This window comes from Mytilus californianus, unplaced genomic scaffold (genome assembly GCF_021869535.1).
Source record: "Mytilus californianus isolate M0D057914Y unplaced genomic scaffold, xbMytCali1.0.p SCAF_15, whole genome shotgun sequence".
Taxonomy (NCBI): Eukaryota; Metazoa; Mollusca; class Bivalvia; order Mytilida; family Mytilidae; genus Mytilus; species Mytilus californianus.
This window is the reverse complement of record NW_026262637.1, coordinates 22,952,177-22,971,872: the sequence shown is the minus strand read 5'-3', so window position 1 is coordinate 22,971,872 and position 19,696 is coordinate 22,952,177. Positions and strand designations below refer to the sequence as shown.

The window sequence follows — 19,696 nt, the reverse complement described above, 5'->3', positions numbered from 1 at the left end:
TTCAAATGAAATGGATCTAAGCAATTATAGGCAACCGTACGTCCTTCAACAACGAGAAAAAACCCATACCGTATAGTCATCTATAAAAGGTCCTGACATAAAAAAATATGAATAATTTAATTGAGAAAACAAACGGCCTAATTTATAACAAAACAAATATGACAGACATGAACCAACAACAACCACTTAACTACAGGCTTCTGACTTAGGACAGACACATAAAGAATGTGGCAGAGTTAAACATGTTTGAATTCAAGATTTATTTTTGTTTTTTGTGACATTTGGTTACTATCTCAGTGACATAGAACTAAAATTTCCCTTTATTTTACCCCAAGCAACAAGTTGCGTAGGGTGTAATGTTTTTGACCCGTTTGTCCTACTGTCTGTCCATCCGTCAGTCCTTCAGTCCTGTTCTTGTCATCGCAACTCCTCTGAAACCACACAACAGAAAATTTGTTGATAATAAGAACACACAATATAGATGTGCATATCAACACAGGAAATTATGATTAAATTTTTTTTCTAGTTGTGTCCCTTTGATTTTAGAATTTTGGCCGAAAGATACTACCGCAACAGTTTGTCATTACAACTCCTCTGAGACCACACAACAATTTCATGAAAGTTTATAGATAATAAGGACATATTATGTAGATGTGCATATTCACAAGCAATTTTTAATCAGTTGACTTTTGTAGGAGTAATGAGCCTCTGAACTTAGAAATCGGGTGAAATTTTGTTTGCCAAATGACAATGTGGGGGTGTGGGGTATGTGAGCGTGATCACAAATGTTCTTTAATTCATACTATAATAGAAGAAATAGCCTTACAACTAAATAGTGAGAAATATTTTCATATACATTGTTGTACATCTTTCGATCAAAGATTTTGGATCTGTTTGTATGTTTGTTGGTTCGGCACCTTGATTATGTCATAACGGCCAGTTTTTGTTGATGGGGAAGCTGGGGTACCCTGAGAGAACCACCAGAAAACTGGCAACCCAATGTCACAAAATACAACAAGAAATCTTGAGGTCGACATATGGTCTTCAACAATTAAAAAATATCTGTACAGTTTGTAAAGCTCTAAATTGCATCGCTGTGATATAGTCTTTTTGTGCTGAGGTGGCATAAAGCAAACACCAATCAATTTATCTAAACTGCATGGAGACAAAGGCTACCAGATATTACAGTACTGTACTTACATTTTATATTTACAAAATCTCAGACACTGTTATTATCCACTCAAAAGTTAGCATTTCAAATACCAGCTAACAGAACATTTTGTAATAAAGTCAATGCTTAGAGATTAATATATAGAGTTTCTATACAGTATTGGTTACCAATTATTAGTCAAACACTGTATATATTTTCTATGCAGATTGTATGAGGAATGGTGAATATCACAGAAACAATAGTATATGGACAGACGAAGAGGACAAATGTATACAATGTCAATGTCAGGTAAATGTCTTTACAATGTATGTGTTTGTCTATACACAGTACTAATGCCAGGTATGGACACTGTCTACACAGTACTAATGTCAGGTAGTACATGTGTGTATGACTTTTCTATATACAAAGCCAATGTCAGGTAGGACAACATATACCCCAAAGGTAGCTGGGGTGCAGAGTACTGTTACTTAAGTTTTCCACTCCTGGATGTGGGAACTGTGCATAGAGGATCTCTGTTTTTTTTTCTGTAGGATTTATAGATATATGGAGTCATGTTATTAGAGAGTGCCTTGCTCTGTGCATGTTTGAGGGTCGTAATGGGGGTACCTTTATGACGAATAACGGTAAAAATTCTTCCCAAATGACGTTAACGGTAAAATTTAGTGCATGACGATAAAATGTACACTTTCTTTTAGACATAAAAAAATCGACTGATTTTGACGAATCACGTAAATTTTTTTCCAAAAATAACAGTAACGATAATTATTTGAGATCTCTGATGAATCACGATAAGGATATTTTAATGAAACACAGTAAAATTTTAACCAATTTAACGCTAACGGTAGCCGAAAATGACCGTTTGCAGCCTGACGGTAAAGGGCATTCCTACCCTCATGTTTAAGATCCCTGTATTAAAGTGTGGTAAGTCATTACATGTGTAAACAAGAATGTGTCCATAGTACACGGATGCCCCACTTGCACTATCATTTTCTATGTTCAGTGGACCATGAAATTGGGGTCAAAACTCTAATTTGGCATTAAAATTAGAAAGATCATATCATAGGGAACATGTGTACTAAGTTTCAAATTGATTGGAATTCAACTTCATCAAAATCTACCTTGACCAAAAACTTTAATCTAAAGCGGGACAGACAGACGGACGGACAGACCAAAAAACATAATGCCCCTACTACTATCGTAGGTGGGGCATAAAAAGTAACTAGTTTCTAATGTCATACCATAGTCCTTGGCTATCAGCCCTTCACTTTAGGAGGCTCCTTGGACAAAGAAATGGTTGTCTTTTATTGCGAACCCAATGAAAGTTTTCCACAGTGCCATCTCTATCTTGACCAGGTATTTAAACTTTTGTAAGTTCACCTGTCCTATTGAATAAATACAATAGCTATTGTGATGATGTAGTTATTCAATATTAATAATATATTTTCATTCAGTTTAATATAAACATTGATTCAATCATAAAAAGTTGATTTCTGACAAAACTTTCAACATTGTTCCTTTAAAAAAAAAATTTGTTTGACATGAATAAGAACTTGAAAATAATGATGTTTCAAATTAAGATCTTCTCAAATGTATTCTATAACTAAACAAAAAAAAATCAAATTTCAATAGGAACATTGATAAAACTTTTGTCAGAAATCAACTTTTTATGATTGAATCAATGTTTATATCAAACTGAATGAAAATATATTATTAATATTGAATAACTACATCATCACACGCAATTAATGAGTATAAAAAAGGTATTTTTGTCTATATATAAGATCATTTTTTTAACCAGGTAATTTAATCAATGAATGATAGATTTCTCTTAGAAGAAATTTAAAGGTCCCAGAGAATAAACTACACAGAGAACAATAGCTATTGTATTTATTCAATAGGACAGGTGAACTTGCAAAAGTTTAAATACCTGGTCAAGATAGAGATGGCACTGTGGAAAACTTTCATTGGGTTCGCAATAATAAGGGAACGACCATTTAACTTTGAGTTGGGTGATAGATTTTTTTACATTCTGAAATATTTTTTTGTATTATGCATCAAATTATTTTTTTTTTTGTGCCTTGCAAAACGCGACTTTTTTTTCAAAAATTTACCAAAATATTAAATGGCAAAAGCTCTCAATCAGAAATTTTGTTTCCCTTCTCCCTGATCAAAATATTTATTTCTTCAAATTTGGGAATCAGAATATTTTTTTAGAACACCCCCCCCCCCCCCTTACAAGATAAATGGTCTTTCCCTAAGAGAGGTCTCTTTTAACATATTGATTTACATTAGGGATGTCAACTCGGTGAAGATTTACTAATCGAGTAATCGTTGGATTTACCGAGCGTTATTCGAGTACTCGCTCGGTAAAACATTTACAAAATGAAAACACAAAATTATACCCATGTTATTTATTGTGGGCTGTTGTCTTATGAACGTAAAACCCTCAACATTATTACGTAGGACTAGATAATAGTCCAAGGAATGTTATATCATAATTACTAGCTCATTTATTACATGTACTAATTAGGTAAACTGGCAATAATCTAATCAAGAAATTAATTAATATCTATAGAAAAATGTTTACTCAAACAACAGCATTTGGGAACCGTAAAAAAAACACATTTAATGATCAACAAAGGGGTGAAGATTACAACATACTCTTGAAAGCCTTTAATCATTTTCTGAGGGTCGACACACGGTGCAACGAATTTATTCTTATTTTAAAATATTATCTTGTCAAATTTTTCTGGGACGACGCGATTTCTCAACTTTGTGAGGTAACTAAAAGTCCTGCTGATGAAAATATATGCTCTGCCGGTACAGAGATGGGGGAATGACTAAGATTAACTAAAAGTGTAAGCCTTGGAAAAGTGCTCTTGTTCATAGACTACCTCTGTTGGAGGAATTTTGAATGACAGTTAAATGCAAACATTCGAATCGTATTTTAATTTTTTATTAATTTTGACTAATATTTAAAATCCCGGGAGGCGCTCTCAATGAAAATATTTTTTTTTGTTTAAGCTTAAGAAAGCAACAATATTCTAACAGGAAACCAATTAGTTGAGTATCATTTTGGTATTTGATACTCGGCACTTCCGAGCGTTACTCGAGTACTCGAGTACTCGTTGACATCCCTAATTTACATGATAATAACTGTTCAGATATAGAAAGGAACTAGCCTTAATTAAAAAGTGATTATGTACTGTCATTTTTCTTCCTTAAATAAAATTTAAAAGAAGAATGTAGACCGATTTCAATTATTTTTATACATTTTTATTGCTCTGTAGAATGGGGTGACAAGTTGTCATAAGAAGCCATGTGACTGTTCATCAGCAGATGTTGATTTTGAATGTTGTCGCCATTGTGATGAGAGCTCTAAATGTCAACATCAGGAAGTACCAATTTTCTTAAAGAATGGTGAGCGTTGGATCTTCCAGTGTCAGACTTGTGAATGCTTGGTAAATATTTAATCTTAATGAATGATCGAGTTTCCACTTTTATTACTGTGACTTGACTGTTAGTGTTGCTCTCCACCTATTGCAATTTATTCAAAATTCTGACCAAATTGTAATTTGTTTTATAAAACCAAACTGTTCAACTGGTCAGAAATTTGAACAAACTGCTGTAGAAAACCACAGTCAAGTCGTGAAAGTGCAAGGTGATAAAATAAAGCATACTTACAATCCTATAAGACTTTAATTCCACTTCAATGTTATTATGAAAAGTCAGTCTAACAGTTTGTATAGAAATTTTATTGTTATTGTCATGCTAAAGGTGATAGGTAGTAAGTTTGAATTGCTATAAAAATGTCCAAACTCCTCGATAGGAAAACTGACAATCCTAGTCAATTATTGCGAACCCAATGAAAGTTTTCAACAGTGCCATCTCTATCTTGACCAGGTATTTAAACTTTTGTATGTTCACCTGTCCTATTGAATAAATACAATAGCTATTTTTCTCTGTGTAGTTTATTCACTGGGACCTTTAAATTTCTTCTAAGAGAAATCTATCACTCATTGATTAATTTACCGGAGTAAAAAAAATTCTTATATATATAGACAAAAATACTTTTTTTATACTCATTAACTGCGTGTGATGATGTATTAATTCAATATTAATAATATATTTTCATTCAGTTTAATATAAACATTGATTCAGTCATAAAAAGTTGATTTCTAACAAAAGTTTTATCAATGTTCCTATTGAAATTTGATTTTTTTTTGTTTAGTTATAGAATACATTTAAGAAGATCTTAATTTGAACATCATAATTTTCAAGTTTTTATTCATGTCAAACAATTTTTTTTTTTAAAGGAACAATGTTGAAAGTTTTGTCAGAAATCAACTTTTTATGATTGAATCAATGTTTATATTAAACTGAATGAAAATATATTATTAATATATTCTTAATATAACAGAAATCAACGCTAACATGTTTAACCCAGCCACATTCTGTATGTATGTGCCTGTCCCAAGTCAGGAGCCTGTAATTCAGTGGTTGTCGTTTGTTTATGTGTTACATATTTGTTTTTCGTTCTGTTTTTTGTACATAAATTAGGCCGTTAGTTTTCCCTTTGAATTGTTTTACATTGTCATTTCGGGGCCTTTTATAGCTGATTGCGCGGTATGGGCTTTGCTCATTGTTGAAGGCCGTACGGTGACCTATAGTTGTTAATTTCTGTGTCATTTGGTCTGTTGTGGAGAGTTGTCTCATTGGCAATCATACCACATCTTCTTTTTTATATTTTATTAATGTTTGCATCACTGTTTACATTCAACCGATTGAAAATATATTATCAATATTGAATAAATATAACATCACATGCAGTTTTGAGTATAAAACATGTATTTTCCTCTATCTACAAGATTTTTTTTTTACTCAGGTAAATTAATCAATGAGTGATAGATTTATCTTAGAAGAAATTTAAAGGTCCCAGTGAAAAAACTACATGGAGAACAATAGCTATTGTATTTATTCAATAGGACAGGTGAACTTACAAAAGTTTAAATACCTGGTCAAGATAGAGATGGAACTGTGGAAAACTTTCATTGGGTTCGCAATAAGATTGGAGTCGAGTGCACCCGCACGAGCGGGGTTCGAACTCACAACCTTAGTGTTGACTGGCTAGTGATTACAGTAGTAACTACTTAGACCACTCGGCCACTGAGGCGAGGCCCCCGGCAACTTATTCAAAACTCTGATCAAATTGCAATTTGTTTTATAAAACCAAACTGTTCAACTGGTCAGAAATTTGAACAAACTGCTGTAGAAAACCACAGTCAAGTCGTGAAAGTGCAAGGTGATAAAATAAAGCATACTTACAATCCTATAAGACTTTAATTCCACTTCAATGTTATTATGAAAAGTCAGTCTAACAGTTTGTATAGAAATTTTATTGTTATTGTCATGCTAAAGGTGATAGGTAGTAAGTTTGAATTGCTATAAAAATGTCCAAACTAAGCTTCACAAACTACATCTTCTTAAATGTATTCTATCACTAAACAAAAAAAAATCAAATTTTAATAGGAAGTTAGAAACATTGATAAAACTTTTGTTAGAAATCAACTTTTTATGATTGAATCAATGTTTATATTAAACTGAATGAAAATATATTATTAATATTGAATAAATACATCATCACACGCAGTTAATGAGTATAAAAAAAGTATTTTTGTCTATATATAAGAATTTTTTTTTACTCCGGTAAATTAATCAATGAGTGATAGATTTCTCATAGAAGAAATTTAAAGGTCCCAGTGAATAAACTACACAGAGAAAAATAGCTATTGTATTTATTCAATAGGACAAGTGAACATACAAAAGTTTAAATACCTGGTCAAGATAGAGATGGCACTGTTGAAAACTTTCATTGGGTTCGCAATAATTGACTAGGATTGTCAGTTTTCCTATCGAGGTCTGTGGTTATCTCCAGGCACTCCGGCTTCCTCCACCAATAAAAACTGGCTGCCACGAAATAGCTTAAAACGATGCTTAAAAGTGGCGTTAAAACACCAAAAATCAATAAAAAAAAAATGAATAAGCTGCAATAGGTTGAGAGCAACACTTACAGTCAAGTCACAGTAATACATATCCAAAATAGAAAGTATATAATTATACACAATTTCTTATTTGTATCCCTTTGTTCATTGCCAGTGAGCTACTCATTGACTGAAACCTAAATTGTAAAGTTTGGGTGAAATTGTTTTTTTTTATTTCATAAACCATATATAAATACATTCTTATAAATGTTAGACGATTGTTTGTGTTTTGCTTTTGTTTGATTTCTTTTTGGGTTTAAATCAATTAAACAAATTTGTTGGAAATCTATTTTGATTTAATTTAGCTTCATTAAAATAGTAAGCAACCATCTATTTCAATAGTTAGCAACGTTCTCCCAAATTAACACTAGTTTTTACTCTTTCTGTATGTCCATTTGTCTTCTGTCTTTTCACCTGTCCATTAGCACTTCTATGTCATACATTTAGTCAAGATTGCCTAAATAATTTCCGACAAAAATTGTGGTAAAAAATTTAGGTTTTGTTAAAAATCTCAAATTTTGAGAGACATCTTTTTGTGATAGAATTTCAACAAAAATTGACATACATGTATGATATGCTAATCAAAATTGATTCCCAATGGATAATTTGATGATAAAATTAACCATGAAAATCTTCTTTTTTTTTTTAATTCACAATTTTTTGCCAGAATTTCAATTAAAATTGATTTATAGGTATGATATGTTCGAAATTATTTCTCATTGTCAAAAATCGATTTATTTTCAAATTGAAAGTGGGGATAGATGTGGTGAAAACTTTGATTTTGTTAAAAAATCTCAAAATTCTTATGTAATAAGATTTCAACAAAAATTGATGTATAGTTGTACATTGGTAATGAGTAATTTCAAAGAGATTGAAGGTGCCAAAATTTAAAAAAATAGATATGAAGTGACTTTTTGCTAAAAAAAATCAGCTATTTTGAGAAACATCTTTTTGTGGAAGGATTTCAACAAAAATTGATATATAGGTATGATATGCATTCCAAATTGTTCCTCATATCAAAATTGTGGTAAAATTCAAAATATGATTATTTTTGAAAAACATTTGTTTTTGCTAAGATTTTAATGAAAATCTATATGTAGTTATATTTTGCTATTCTAAAATGTCTGTGTCTAAAATTATTGGTTGTTCACAATTTATGAAAATGCCCACCAAAATAGATAGTGCTTGGATTTTCACAAAATTTTCATTTATTGAGAACACATCCTGAATTATTTGATGGTGTCAAATTTTATGAAAATTGAGAACCCCTGAGCATGAATTGCATTGTACGCACCATTCCCTGTGCCTCACACAAAAATTTGCAAGCTAAGCCCTTCTAACATGTCAGTTTCCTAGTTTTTGTCCCCTGTGCATTGCTTTGCAGGGGACATAGAAATATTAGGCGTCCGTCCGTCTGTGCGTCCGTCCTTCCGGTCTTGTAAGTGCTCTCACATGTACAATTCTAGCTAGATTTTTATAAAACTTATATCATAGGTTTATATCAGCAACGTCTAAACGAGTTCATAAATCAGTGCCAATCAATAATTTTTAAAAGAGTTATGCCCCTTAAGAAACATTAATTATACAGAAAATTGCATAGTTAGCGCTCTCATGTGTACAATTCTTGCCAGATTTTTATTATTATACTTATATCATAGGTTTATATCAGCAATGTCTCGGACAAGTTTGAAAATCAGTGTCGATCAATTATTTTTAAATGAGTTATGCCCCTTAGAAATATTAATTATATGTGAATTTGCATTGAGGCTAGTATTGGGATACGGGATTTTTGCCATTTTAATTTGAGGAATATGGGATATTTGTCCTAAAAATAAATGGGATATGGGATATTGATGCATTTTTAGGGATATTGAATTCTCTGGAGGAAATGTCTCAGCCCAAAGAAATAAAACTTTCAGACACAAAAATAAATGCAACGAGAATGGAAAGTAATGGACAGTGTGTTCGCCAGTTAAGGGTAAGAAACATGAGCACCAAAGACCACCCAGGAACTCTTCCTTTGAATTGTTATTCAAGGAAACCTCCAGATGTTCATGAGCTAGAGTTTTCAAAAATAAAAGTGGATGTACAAGAAACTGTAGGTACTACAGTTGATATCTAGGAAACCAGAAATGTAATCTATAGCAACGGATCAACAGTATGTGTTTTTAAACGTGATATCAAAGGTCTACCATCTAGTCCTTTTTACATTGTCATCACATCAGATTGCTATAAAATGCCTGATGATGCCAAATTTGTTTCGGGAAAGTGGTTTGCTCAGGACAAAATCCACTCTCTTGATTTCGTTGAGTGTACTACAGAAACAGAGATCATCAGAAACATTTATAGTAGAGAGTGTTATCGAAATTTTACTATTAGATGACTTTCAAGCTGAAGACGATGTAATAGTAATTTCTGAAGATTCCTTATTATGCATGCATTACAAAAGTGTGTATAGGATCAGATATGAATGATGTCACATTACAAGAAGAGGTGGATATGGATTTAGAGGAGGAATCTGCAACCAATGATGCCCGAGAGGAAAGAGGAAGCAAAAACCTTGATCTAACACTGACTTCATGTTTTACTGATTTAGTGATAATTACTGTTAAATAACATGCTAAGCTATCTCTACAGTAACTTTTTATTTATCCACTGAGGTTACAAACACTTCATTGTATATTGGTTATTCCAGAGACATGTAGATTAGAATTTAAAGGTCTCTGGTTAATTTTGAATGATTAAATTTTCTCTGTGAAAAAGCCCACATCCTTGCTACAATGCATACAACATGTATTTACAATTGTTGTATACAAATATGGGTTTTGGAATGAATTAATGATTTATTTGGATTTTTCAAAATAGTTTTAGGGATATAGTATATTTGTAAAAAATATTTATTGGGATATTAGGGGTAAACATTATAGGGATATGGGATGTTGGGACAAAAACTTAATGGGATATGGGATATTGATACCCCCTAAATTTGCCTCTGCATTGTAAGAACTCTCACATGTACAATTTTTGCCAGATTTTTATCAATTTCATATCAAAGGTTAATATCAGCAATGTCACAGACAATTTCGAAAATAATTGCCAAACAAAAACTTTTAAAGAGTTATGCCCCTTGGAAATATTATTAACCGGTATATCAGAAATTGCTCTCAAGTCTCCAACTCTCTAAGATAATTTTTAAAAAGTTTAAAAAAACAAAAAACAAATTTTTATGCCCCGTAGTGGAGGGGGCATTAAGCTTTACCCTTGACCGTCCAAACGTCATCCAGACGTCCGTACATCCCAAAATTGGTTTGCCTCAATCAAATGTTATGAAACTTATACACAATGCTTAGTACCACAAAACACAGATCAAGTTTGAATTTTGGTGGTGTCACTTTTACCGTTCTAGAGTTATGTCCCTTTACAAATGGAAAAATTACTGAATTTTTTGTTTCCATTCTGTAACTTTAGTTTGCCTCAACCAAACGTTATGAATCTTATACATAATGCTTATTACCACAAAACACAGATCAAGTTTGAATTTTGGTGGCATCACTTTAACCGTTCTAGAGTAATGCCCCTTTACAAATGGAAAAATTGCTGAATTTTTTGTTTCTGTTCTCTTACTTTAGTTTGCCTCAACTAAATATTATGAAACTTATGCGCAATGCTTATTACCACAAAACACAGATCAAGTTTGAATTTTGGTGCGTCACTTTTACCGTTATAGAGTTATGCCCCTTTACAAATGGAAAAAATTGCTGAATATTTCATTTCCGTTCTCTAACTTAAGTGTGCCTCAACCAAATGTTATGACACGTATACACAATGCTTATTACCACAAAACTCAGATGAAGTATAAATTTGGGTAGCGTCACTTTCTTGAGTTATGTCCCTTTATAACGTTATATGCAAGCGCGGGCATCATCTGTGTCCCATGGACACATTCCCCATTTATTTGTTTAGTTATTGACTTTGGACAGATAAAATATGTGCAACGCGGGGGACATTATCTGGGTAGTTCTTATCCTAAATATTAAGTCAACCTTTTCTTTTGAAACAAAGTCAGTCTGAACAATTTGTAGCTGAGTTTGTTAAACTTGTCACTGCAAAAAAAGCAAATGGGAAAACTGATAAAGAGTTTTTGTCTCGCCTGCGACTTTTGTCATGGAAAAAAGTCCCGGAAAACGAGACATAGGGATTGCTTTTTCCGGTGACGATGAAGATGGCGTCAACAATTGTTAAGTTTTCTGCTTAAGTTAGTTTGTGATAGGAACTTCTTGTGTAATTTCAATGATATTTTGTATAAAGTTTCATTTCTATCAGTACATATCAGTTTGAAGACTATTTTTCAGGCCCTGCCCCTTAGGTCATGGTCCAGTGACTTTGAATTAATTAGCAATTTTCAATGTTAAGTTTTCTGCTTAAGTTAGTTTGATAGGAACTACTTGTGATAGATCAATGATATTTTGTGGAAGTTGCATTACTATCATTACATATCAGTTTGACGACTATTTTAAGATTGTCTTTTTCTGAATTTTATGCTGACAGGCGAGACATATCTCTGTGTCAACAGTTTATTTTTCTAAAATCATTAAAATAATTTGAAGTGTTGAAATGATTTTCAATTGATGGAAAAATGTGTAAATACCTCATATAAACAAAAAGTTTTAGCACATTGCATCTTTGATTACTTTTAAAAGTTTTTTTATGGTATTTTTATTTACATCCATATAAAAAGCAGTGAATAAATATCATAGGAATTTACAACTGTACATGAATGTTTACCTTATATAATCTCATTTGAACTGTGGAACTGTTAAAACAACACCAGTGACCAAAGGACAAAAGGTTACAAATAATGCCCAAGCTAAATTTGACTGCTTTATTATGTAAGGGGACGACCATTTGATATTCTGGGGGGGGCCAGGAGGATTTTGAAAATAAATAACTCAGCCTTGATAATCTCAAAAATAAATGGTTTGTTCTGTAGTTTGAAAATAAATTACCTGACTTGCAATGTATTGAAAATAAATAACTCAGCGTCTAATCGAAAGTATCAGATGGCACCAGATTCTTCATAAATTCATCTTTTTTCCAAAAAAAAAATCAGGAAACACTTCCCATATCTTTTAATAATAAAAGTATAAATATTATTTAAATATACTTGAAATGTCAGAAAATTGGTTTCATTTAACTTGAGGTTAATTGTCTCAGGAACACTTACCTCACTTTTATTAAATCAGGGCTGTAACTACATTGAGACAAATGCCTCATGTAGGAAATTTCAAAACCAAACGCTTGTCTCTATATCAAATTGTGTTCACCGTGAGTGCCTTGCAAGAAGCAAGTTCTGTTCTCCCTCAGACGTAGCCCCTGATTTTTCGGGATCAATGTTTCTTATTTATTTGTCTTTTGTTCATTGATTGTCCTTCTGTATTCTGTTAGTGTTGCATTCATTTTGTAATTAAGTAATTTTATTATTAACTTGATCATGAGTTTAAAAAAACACAGCAGCTACAGACTTAACTATGTGAATTACATTTTTGCTTTATCATGCATATTTGTCTTTTGATGTTGTTCCTAGAAACTTAAGTCTTACACTGAATCTATAACGTGATTTTGCTTTGAGACCAAAATATTGTCATAAAATTATTAAAACAGAACTTGCATTTTCAGTTTAAGAAAGGGTCTGGGGAACACCCAGAAGGCATGATTTTGCATCATTTGTTCTATAGCTTCTTGGGCCTTCAGCGGTTCAAAAACCCTTCAAAAAAATTTTTGCCTCGCTCCGCTCGGCAAAACATGTTTGCCAATACTTTTAAAAGAGCCTTAGTTACAACCAAACTTTAATACTGTGTATGTATGCAATACATGTATATGCATTGGGGAATATAGAAGATTCATTTCCGCAGAGGATAATAATTAATTCTGATTAAATGATACATAATGACTTGACTATACATGAATTATTTATAATAAACAAATAATTTAAAAATTGTATGTTTTCGAATATTATAAATATAGTTGTGAAAATAAATAATCAGTCCCTTGCTTTAATGAAAATGAAAAATCTTGCTTCAATAGTGCAGAAAATAGATAATCTGTCCTCTTAGTTTACAAAAATAAATAACCGATCCAAAACAAATCCTCCTGGCCCCCCCCCCAGAATATCAAATGGTCGTCCCCTAAATAACAATTTAATGGATATAACCACAATCCAATACAGTCAGGATTCTACTCGTCAAAATTATCTCCCCATTACGCCACCCAATTTTTATAATCGTAAAAATGGAAGCCATTGTAGTGATGAAGCGCTGTCAATTTAGCTCTTGAAACCTGATCATTTTATCCACATAGCATTATTATGATCCTTATATGCCAGTTGTATCTTAAAAGACAAATGTATCTACTTTCTATTGAGCATCGCTTAATGTACTTTTATGCATTTGGTCAATTAAAACTATTGTCTAATCGGTTGTCAGGGGGAATTTCGAAAGTTCAAAAATATTTTAAAAAATTCTAATTAAATATTTCGTGGAAGGGCAGACTAAAAATTTTCAGAGGTTGAGGACTAACTACCCTAGACAACACACACAAAAAATGAAGTTTTTTTGAAGTTATGCATTTTTAAGATCCACTTGTAAAGTCTGTTGTCAAGTATTTTTAGTAATAAATTGTAATTCGAACACACCTACTCTGTTATGATGACTCATTAGATAGATATTTCACTTGACCCATATATTTTATTTCTTACTACTGTAAGTTTTTAATGTTATTATATCAACATATAGCCTAAATATATAAAAATAATAGAATCTGAAGCAAGATGATGTATAAAATATTTTTCTTTTATACGTTTTCAAGACAGAATAGTGAACTCAAACATGGTTCAGCATAAAAAGGTGTACTCAACTTTCTCTTGCTATGAAATTATTGCCCATTTTTGGTATTTTTTACCCAAAAAACTGTCACTGGGGGCAGAAATGCAAATTAATGCTTTAAAAAGATCAATCTATTATCTTTCTTTGGAATTTTTTTCGGCGGAATTGATGCTTATGCACAAAAAAGATCCACATGTATTTGCACTTACCTCAATCGACTGTTTTGTGAAAATGTGTCTATAATTTAAAAGTTTACTAATTTCTCGAAGCTCTATACCATAATTTAAGTAAAACACATGTATAAGATGCATAAAATCCTAAATTATGCACATTCATTAAACTTTTAAAGCCCATAGAAACAGAAGTAAATAATTCAAATTTATCAACTTGGCCTTTTTTACCTTCTCTAACAAAGAGTTCCATTTCTTTTGTTTAATTTCAACTGGGTTTCTGCCTGCATAGACAACAGTTATGATATAAATAATCTTTGTTTATTTTGTTACATATTGTTAAACAAATAAAGACTTAATTAATTAAGATTTAACATATTGGTCTTTTCACTTTTTTAGCTCACCAGGGCCCGAAGGGCCCCATGTGAGCTTATGCCATCACTTGGCGTCCGCTGCGTCCGTCGTCTATCGTCGTCGTCGTAAACTATTTCAAAAATCTTCTCCTCTGAAACTACTGGACCAAATACCTTCAAACTTTAACTAAATGTTCCTTAGGGTATCTAGTTTATAAATTGTATCCGAAGTTTTGATCCATCGACAAACATGGCAGCCATGGCTAAAAATAGAACATAGGGGTCAAATGCAGTTTTTGGCTTATATCTCAAAAACTAAAGCTTTTAGAGCAAATCTGACAGGTAAAATTGTTCAATTGGTCAAGATCTATCAGCTCTGAAATTTTCAGACGAATCAAACAACCCATTGTTGGGTTGCTGCCACCGAATTGGTAGTTTTAACAAAATTTTGCAGTTTTTTGTTATTATTTTGAATATTATTATAGATATATATAAACTGTAAGCAGCAATAATGTTCAGCAAAGTAAGATCTACAAAAAAGTTAATATGACCACAATTGTCAATTGACCCCTTAAGGAGTTATTGCCCTTTAAAGACAATTTTACACAATTTGTTCATCAAGTTTGCTAATATTTAAAAATCTTCTCCTCTGAAACTACTGGGCCAATTACCTTCAAACTTTAACTAAATGTTCCTTAGGGTATCTTGTTTATAAATTGTATCCGAAGTTTGTATCCATCGACAAACATGGCCGCCATGGCTAAAAATAGAACATAAGGGTCAAATGCAGTTTTTGGCTTATATCTATAAAACTAAATCTTTTAGAGCAAATGTGACATGGGGTAAAATTGTTTAATTGGTCAAGATCTATCGGCCCTGAAATTATCAGACGAATCAAACAACCCATTGTTGGGTTGCTGCCACCGAATTGGTAGTTTTAACAAAATTTTGCAGTTTTTTGTTATTATTTTGAATATTATTATAGATATATATAAACTGTAAGCAGCAGTAATGTTCAGCAAAGTAAGATCTACAAAAAAGTTAATATGACCACAATTGTCAATTGACCCCTTAAGGAGTTATTGCCCTTTAAAGACAATTTTACACAATTTGTTCATAAAGTTTGCTTACATTTAAAAATCTTTTCCTCTGAAATACAGGTGAGCGATTCAGGCTCTTGAGAGCCTCTTGTTTATTCGATTTAACATGTTGGCCTTTCAAGATTTTTTTATTTGAGCTTTAGTGATGAGTTTTTTAGATGAAAGACATGTCTGGCTTACAATATTATAATAAACCTAGCATGGTTGATGAGTTTAAAAAATATTTTTAGACCATTATTCATGTTTTGATAATTTTGGAAATACTGTGAAATCAAATACACATGAGTTCTTCGGCAATACTAATTCACAAAAAATAAATACACAGAAAAAAGTACATATATAGTATATCATTATGGTGACCGAAATCTTTATCTTTAGGCCTAAATTATAACAGTTTTACACATGGACAAACAAACATTTTTGTAAGTGTATGTTCAATGGGCTCTTACCAATATTTGCAGGAATGAAAAATATATTTTAAATACATTAAATAACAAATCTAACGCCAAAAAAATGTAATCATATGACACTTTTAAAGCTAGCAATTGTTTATTCAATCCTGCAGATTTTACAACATAACGTTTTTTTATATAAATAAAAGGATAAGACATTGCTCAAATTTTGGTTTTCATTGGTTTACCATTTACATGACTGATCTACACATAATATAACAGTAGAAATTTAAACTTGGTAAGAAGGCCATTGAAATTATGTTTCATGTAGAACGTTTCCTCATATAAGCATTCAAATCACCATAATATATTGAATGAAAATGTTTCAAAACTGTTATGTGTTGTCTCCCTTTGTTCATCTTTTCTTCTTTGTTGAATTTCATGAATTAGCACATATGTTTAAACTTTAACTGCTGGTTTCTATCACCATTAAATAGTGAGATTGATAATTACTCCCAAACATTGGCTTAAATGTACATAACTACTACATGCATTGTTTTAATGTCTGAGTGTACACAGCTGTTCTATGTAGTCAAGTTTGTATGATGTTCATTCTGCTTCTCAGCATTTACAGCAAAAGACAGGTTGGCTAGCAGAGTCAGAATAATGTGTCCAGTTAGAGCTACACATCTTTCTGCATGCTATTGACTTGTGAGCAAGTTTGTGAAAGTCCCTATGCAGCCTCCCAATAATTAATTACACATTTGTGGTCATTGTTCAAAATTCACAGAAATAAATGCATGCTAAAAATTCTGAATTTACAGTGATAATTCTTTATATGTCTGTGCTTTTCTATCACTACAGGATGGTGAAATAGATTGTTGGCCTTTGACCTGTCCTAAAGTAACATGTCACACTACTATTCAAGAACCAGGAGACTGTTGTCCAAGATGTGTTGAGGATAATCCATGTCTCAGTTTTATACATGAAACAGGAGGGGCAGATAACTCTGCATCATCTTGTCTATACAAGGGTAACAGATATACACATGGTGACCACTGGGTGTTGAGAGAAGATACTTGTACTTCATGTGAATGTAAAGTAAGTATTGGAAAATAAGATGTAAGTGAAAGATATAGGATATATATGTAAAAAGACACAACCACATTAGGCACTGAAGAGACATTATATGTCAAAATGTGCATCTGGTGCAGTAAAATTGGTATCATTAATTTAATTACTAAGAATGAGTGCTAGTCTTAGACTTGCAAAATCTATAAATGACCTAGTCCAGGTCAATTTATATTTACTTACAAAAATTGAAATAATTTGTACTAATTCAGCATAATAAAATCACCCAGTTTGTTCCGCTTGCTATAAATCTGTTTCAGATATAAGTAACTTTAATCTTCTACTGTTTTTTTGTAGGCTGGACATATTTGCTGCTTGTTTAACCACACTTGTACATCTTTACCAGAAGAATATCACAACTCATACACACTAACTTAACTGAATATACCACGAGATAATCATAGGGTGTTAGCAGGATTACATAGACTGGCAAAAGAAGTCAATGGGTTATAGTAGAATTTTATGTAATACTTACTGAAAGAGTGTCAGTGCTGTTTCTTGCTTGTAGTACTAGCACAGCCTTTTTCCAGGATTTGAATGTTGCTCCAATGTAGTAAGCTTAAAGCAGAATGTCCATGGTCTAGAAAATACAGTTTCATTAATATAAGTATGGCTGACACATACTGTACAACTGACAGTGTATCATATCATGGGTTTATTATATTGTAGTGATTAACATGTGTCTCAATCTAGAACAACATTAGTAAGGTGTGCTCTATGTACATTATAAGCATATCAACTTTAGCACTAACTTTAAATAAAAGTCAAGCTTATCGTCAATAGTACTGACTATAAAGCTAAAGTGTTATCAGTTGTCCTGACTTTAGGGACATAAAGCTTTTATTATTGTCATTGGTAGTCTTCAGTGTCATAACTTGTACCTGACTTAAGGTATATATCATAGCTTTCTTAAGTGTCGTCTGTAGGACTGTCTTTAGGTAAATATTACAGCTCTCTAAAGTGTCATTTTAGACTGGTTTTAGGTTCATTTCATAGCTTTCTATAGTATGGTTGTTAGGACTGGCTATATGTACATATCATAGCTTTCATTAGTGTCATTGGTAGGAACAGCTTTAGGTACATATCATAGCTTTCTTAAGTGTTATCAGTAGGACATGATTTAGGTACATATAGCTTTCTTAAGTGTCATCATTAGGACAAGGCTTTAGGTACATATCATAGCTTTCTTAAGTGTTATCATTAGGACAGGCTTTAGTTACATATCATAGCTTTCTTAAGTGTCATCAGTAGGACAGGCTTTATGTACATATCATAGCTTTCTTAAGTGTCATCAGTAGGACAGTGCTTTAGGTAAATATCATAGCTTTCTTTAGTGTCTTAAAAAGGACAGGCTTTAAGTACATATTGTTTTCTGAAGTGTCATCATTAGGACAGGCTTTGGGTACATATCATAGCTTTCTTAAGTGTCATCAGTAAGACAGGCTTTAGCTTTCTTAATTGTCATTATAAGGACAGGCTTTAAGTAGATAGAATAGTTTACTTAAGTGTCGTCATTAGGAAAGGTTTTGATAAAGATGGCTTTGCAATTGTTGTTTGTAGGACTGGCTTTGGATGAATACTACAGCTTTCTTTCATTAGTCCTATCATTAGGACTGCCTTTAGATTAAATATCATAATCTTCTTTGATGTCATCAGTTTAATTTAAATATCCATTGTTATATGAAAGTCAGGCAGTAGTCCTGCAGTTTTCTTGGAGGACTTAAGTTGGGAGAAATTGTAATTGAATAAGCCCACATTTTTCTGAAATACCTTTTAGGACCTGTTGAATTGTCTAGAAAACTGAAAATATTATATGCATATGGACGGATAAATATAAGTCTAAAATAGTGCATATTTCATCTGGTTTGAAGGATCATTCATTTATTGTTGTAAGTTTCTTAGTAGGATTTAGTCATATTAACTGGATATTTCTATCATTTTATGGTAAACTATCATATTCATATTTCTCAACTGGTATTTTTAGTAGCTATCCTAAAACAGCAAAACAACACCAATACATTTTATTAGTCGCTATACAGAAAACAGGAAGTTTTCATAGAATATTCCTGAATTTTATGAGTTATAGTATATAGAGTTCCTTGTTGTCATATCATATAGCCATGCTTTTATCAGTAATAGATCGATTGTATTGTAAATGATATAGTTTATATTTATTTCATTTTCATGAGAATACAATATTTAATGAGACCATTTTTACATGAACTTATTAGCCAAAGATTTATGAATCTCAAAGTCTATGCATTTAGTGAAGCCTTTCATACAAAAAGTGCTTATTCTTAGTCATAATATTATCAAAATGTAAATTTTGCCTTCCAAACACAGCATTTTTTTACTTTTTTTAGCAAAAATTTTTACATCGTTTATAGATTCTTTACTTGTGTATTTTTTTTAGCTGAAAATGTTATAGTTTATATTCTTGTATGTAAAATACTTCAG

The 19,696-nt window shown here is 31.9% G+C and overlaps 1 protein-coding gene across 1 annotated transcript in view; it reads left to right on the top strand.

Moving 5' to 3' along the window:
* Positions 1 to 18,365, top strand: part of LOC127725693 (protein kinase C-binding protein NELL2-like) — a 124,102-nt gene extending 105,737 nt beyond the window's left edge. Inside the window, exons 18-21 of the mRNA XM_052232859.1 lie at positions 1,377 to 1,459; positions 4,462 to 4,632; positions 16,973 to 17,209; positions 17,537 to 18,365. Of these exons, the coding sequence (XP_052088819.1) occupies positions 1,377 to 1,459; positions 4,462 to 4,632; positions 16,973 to 17,209; positions 17,537 to 17,617 (572 nt within the window). The 3' untranslated portion in view covers positions 17,618 to 18,365. The remainder of the gene's footprint in view (positions 1 to 1,376; positions 1,460 to 4,461; positions 4,633 to 16,972; positions 17,210 to 17,536) is intronic.
* The last annotated feature ends 1,331 nt before the right edge of the window (positions 18,366 to 19,696 follow it).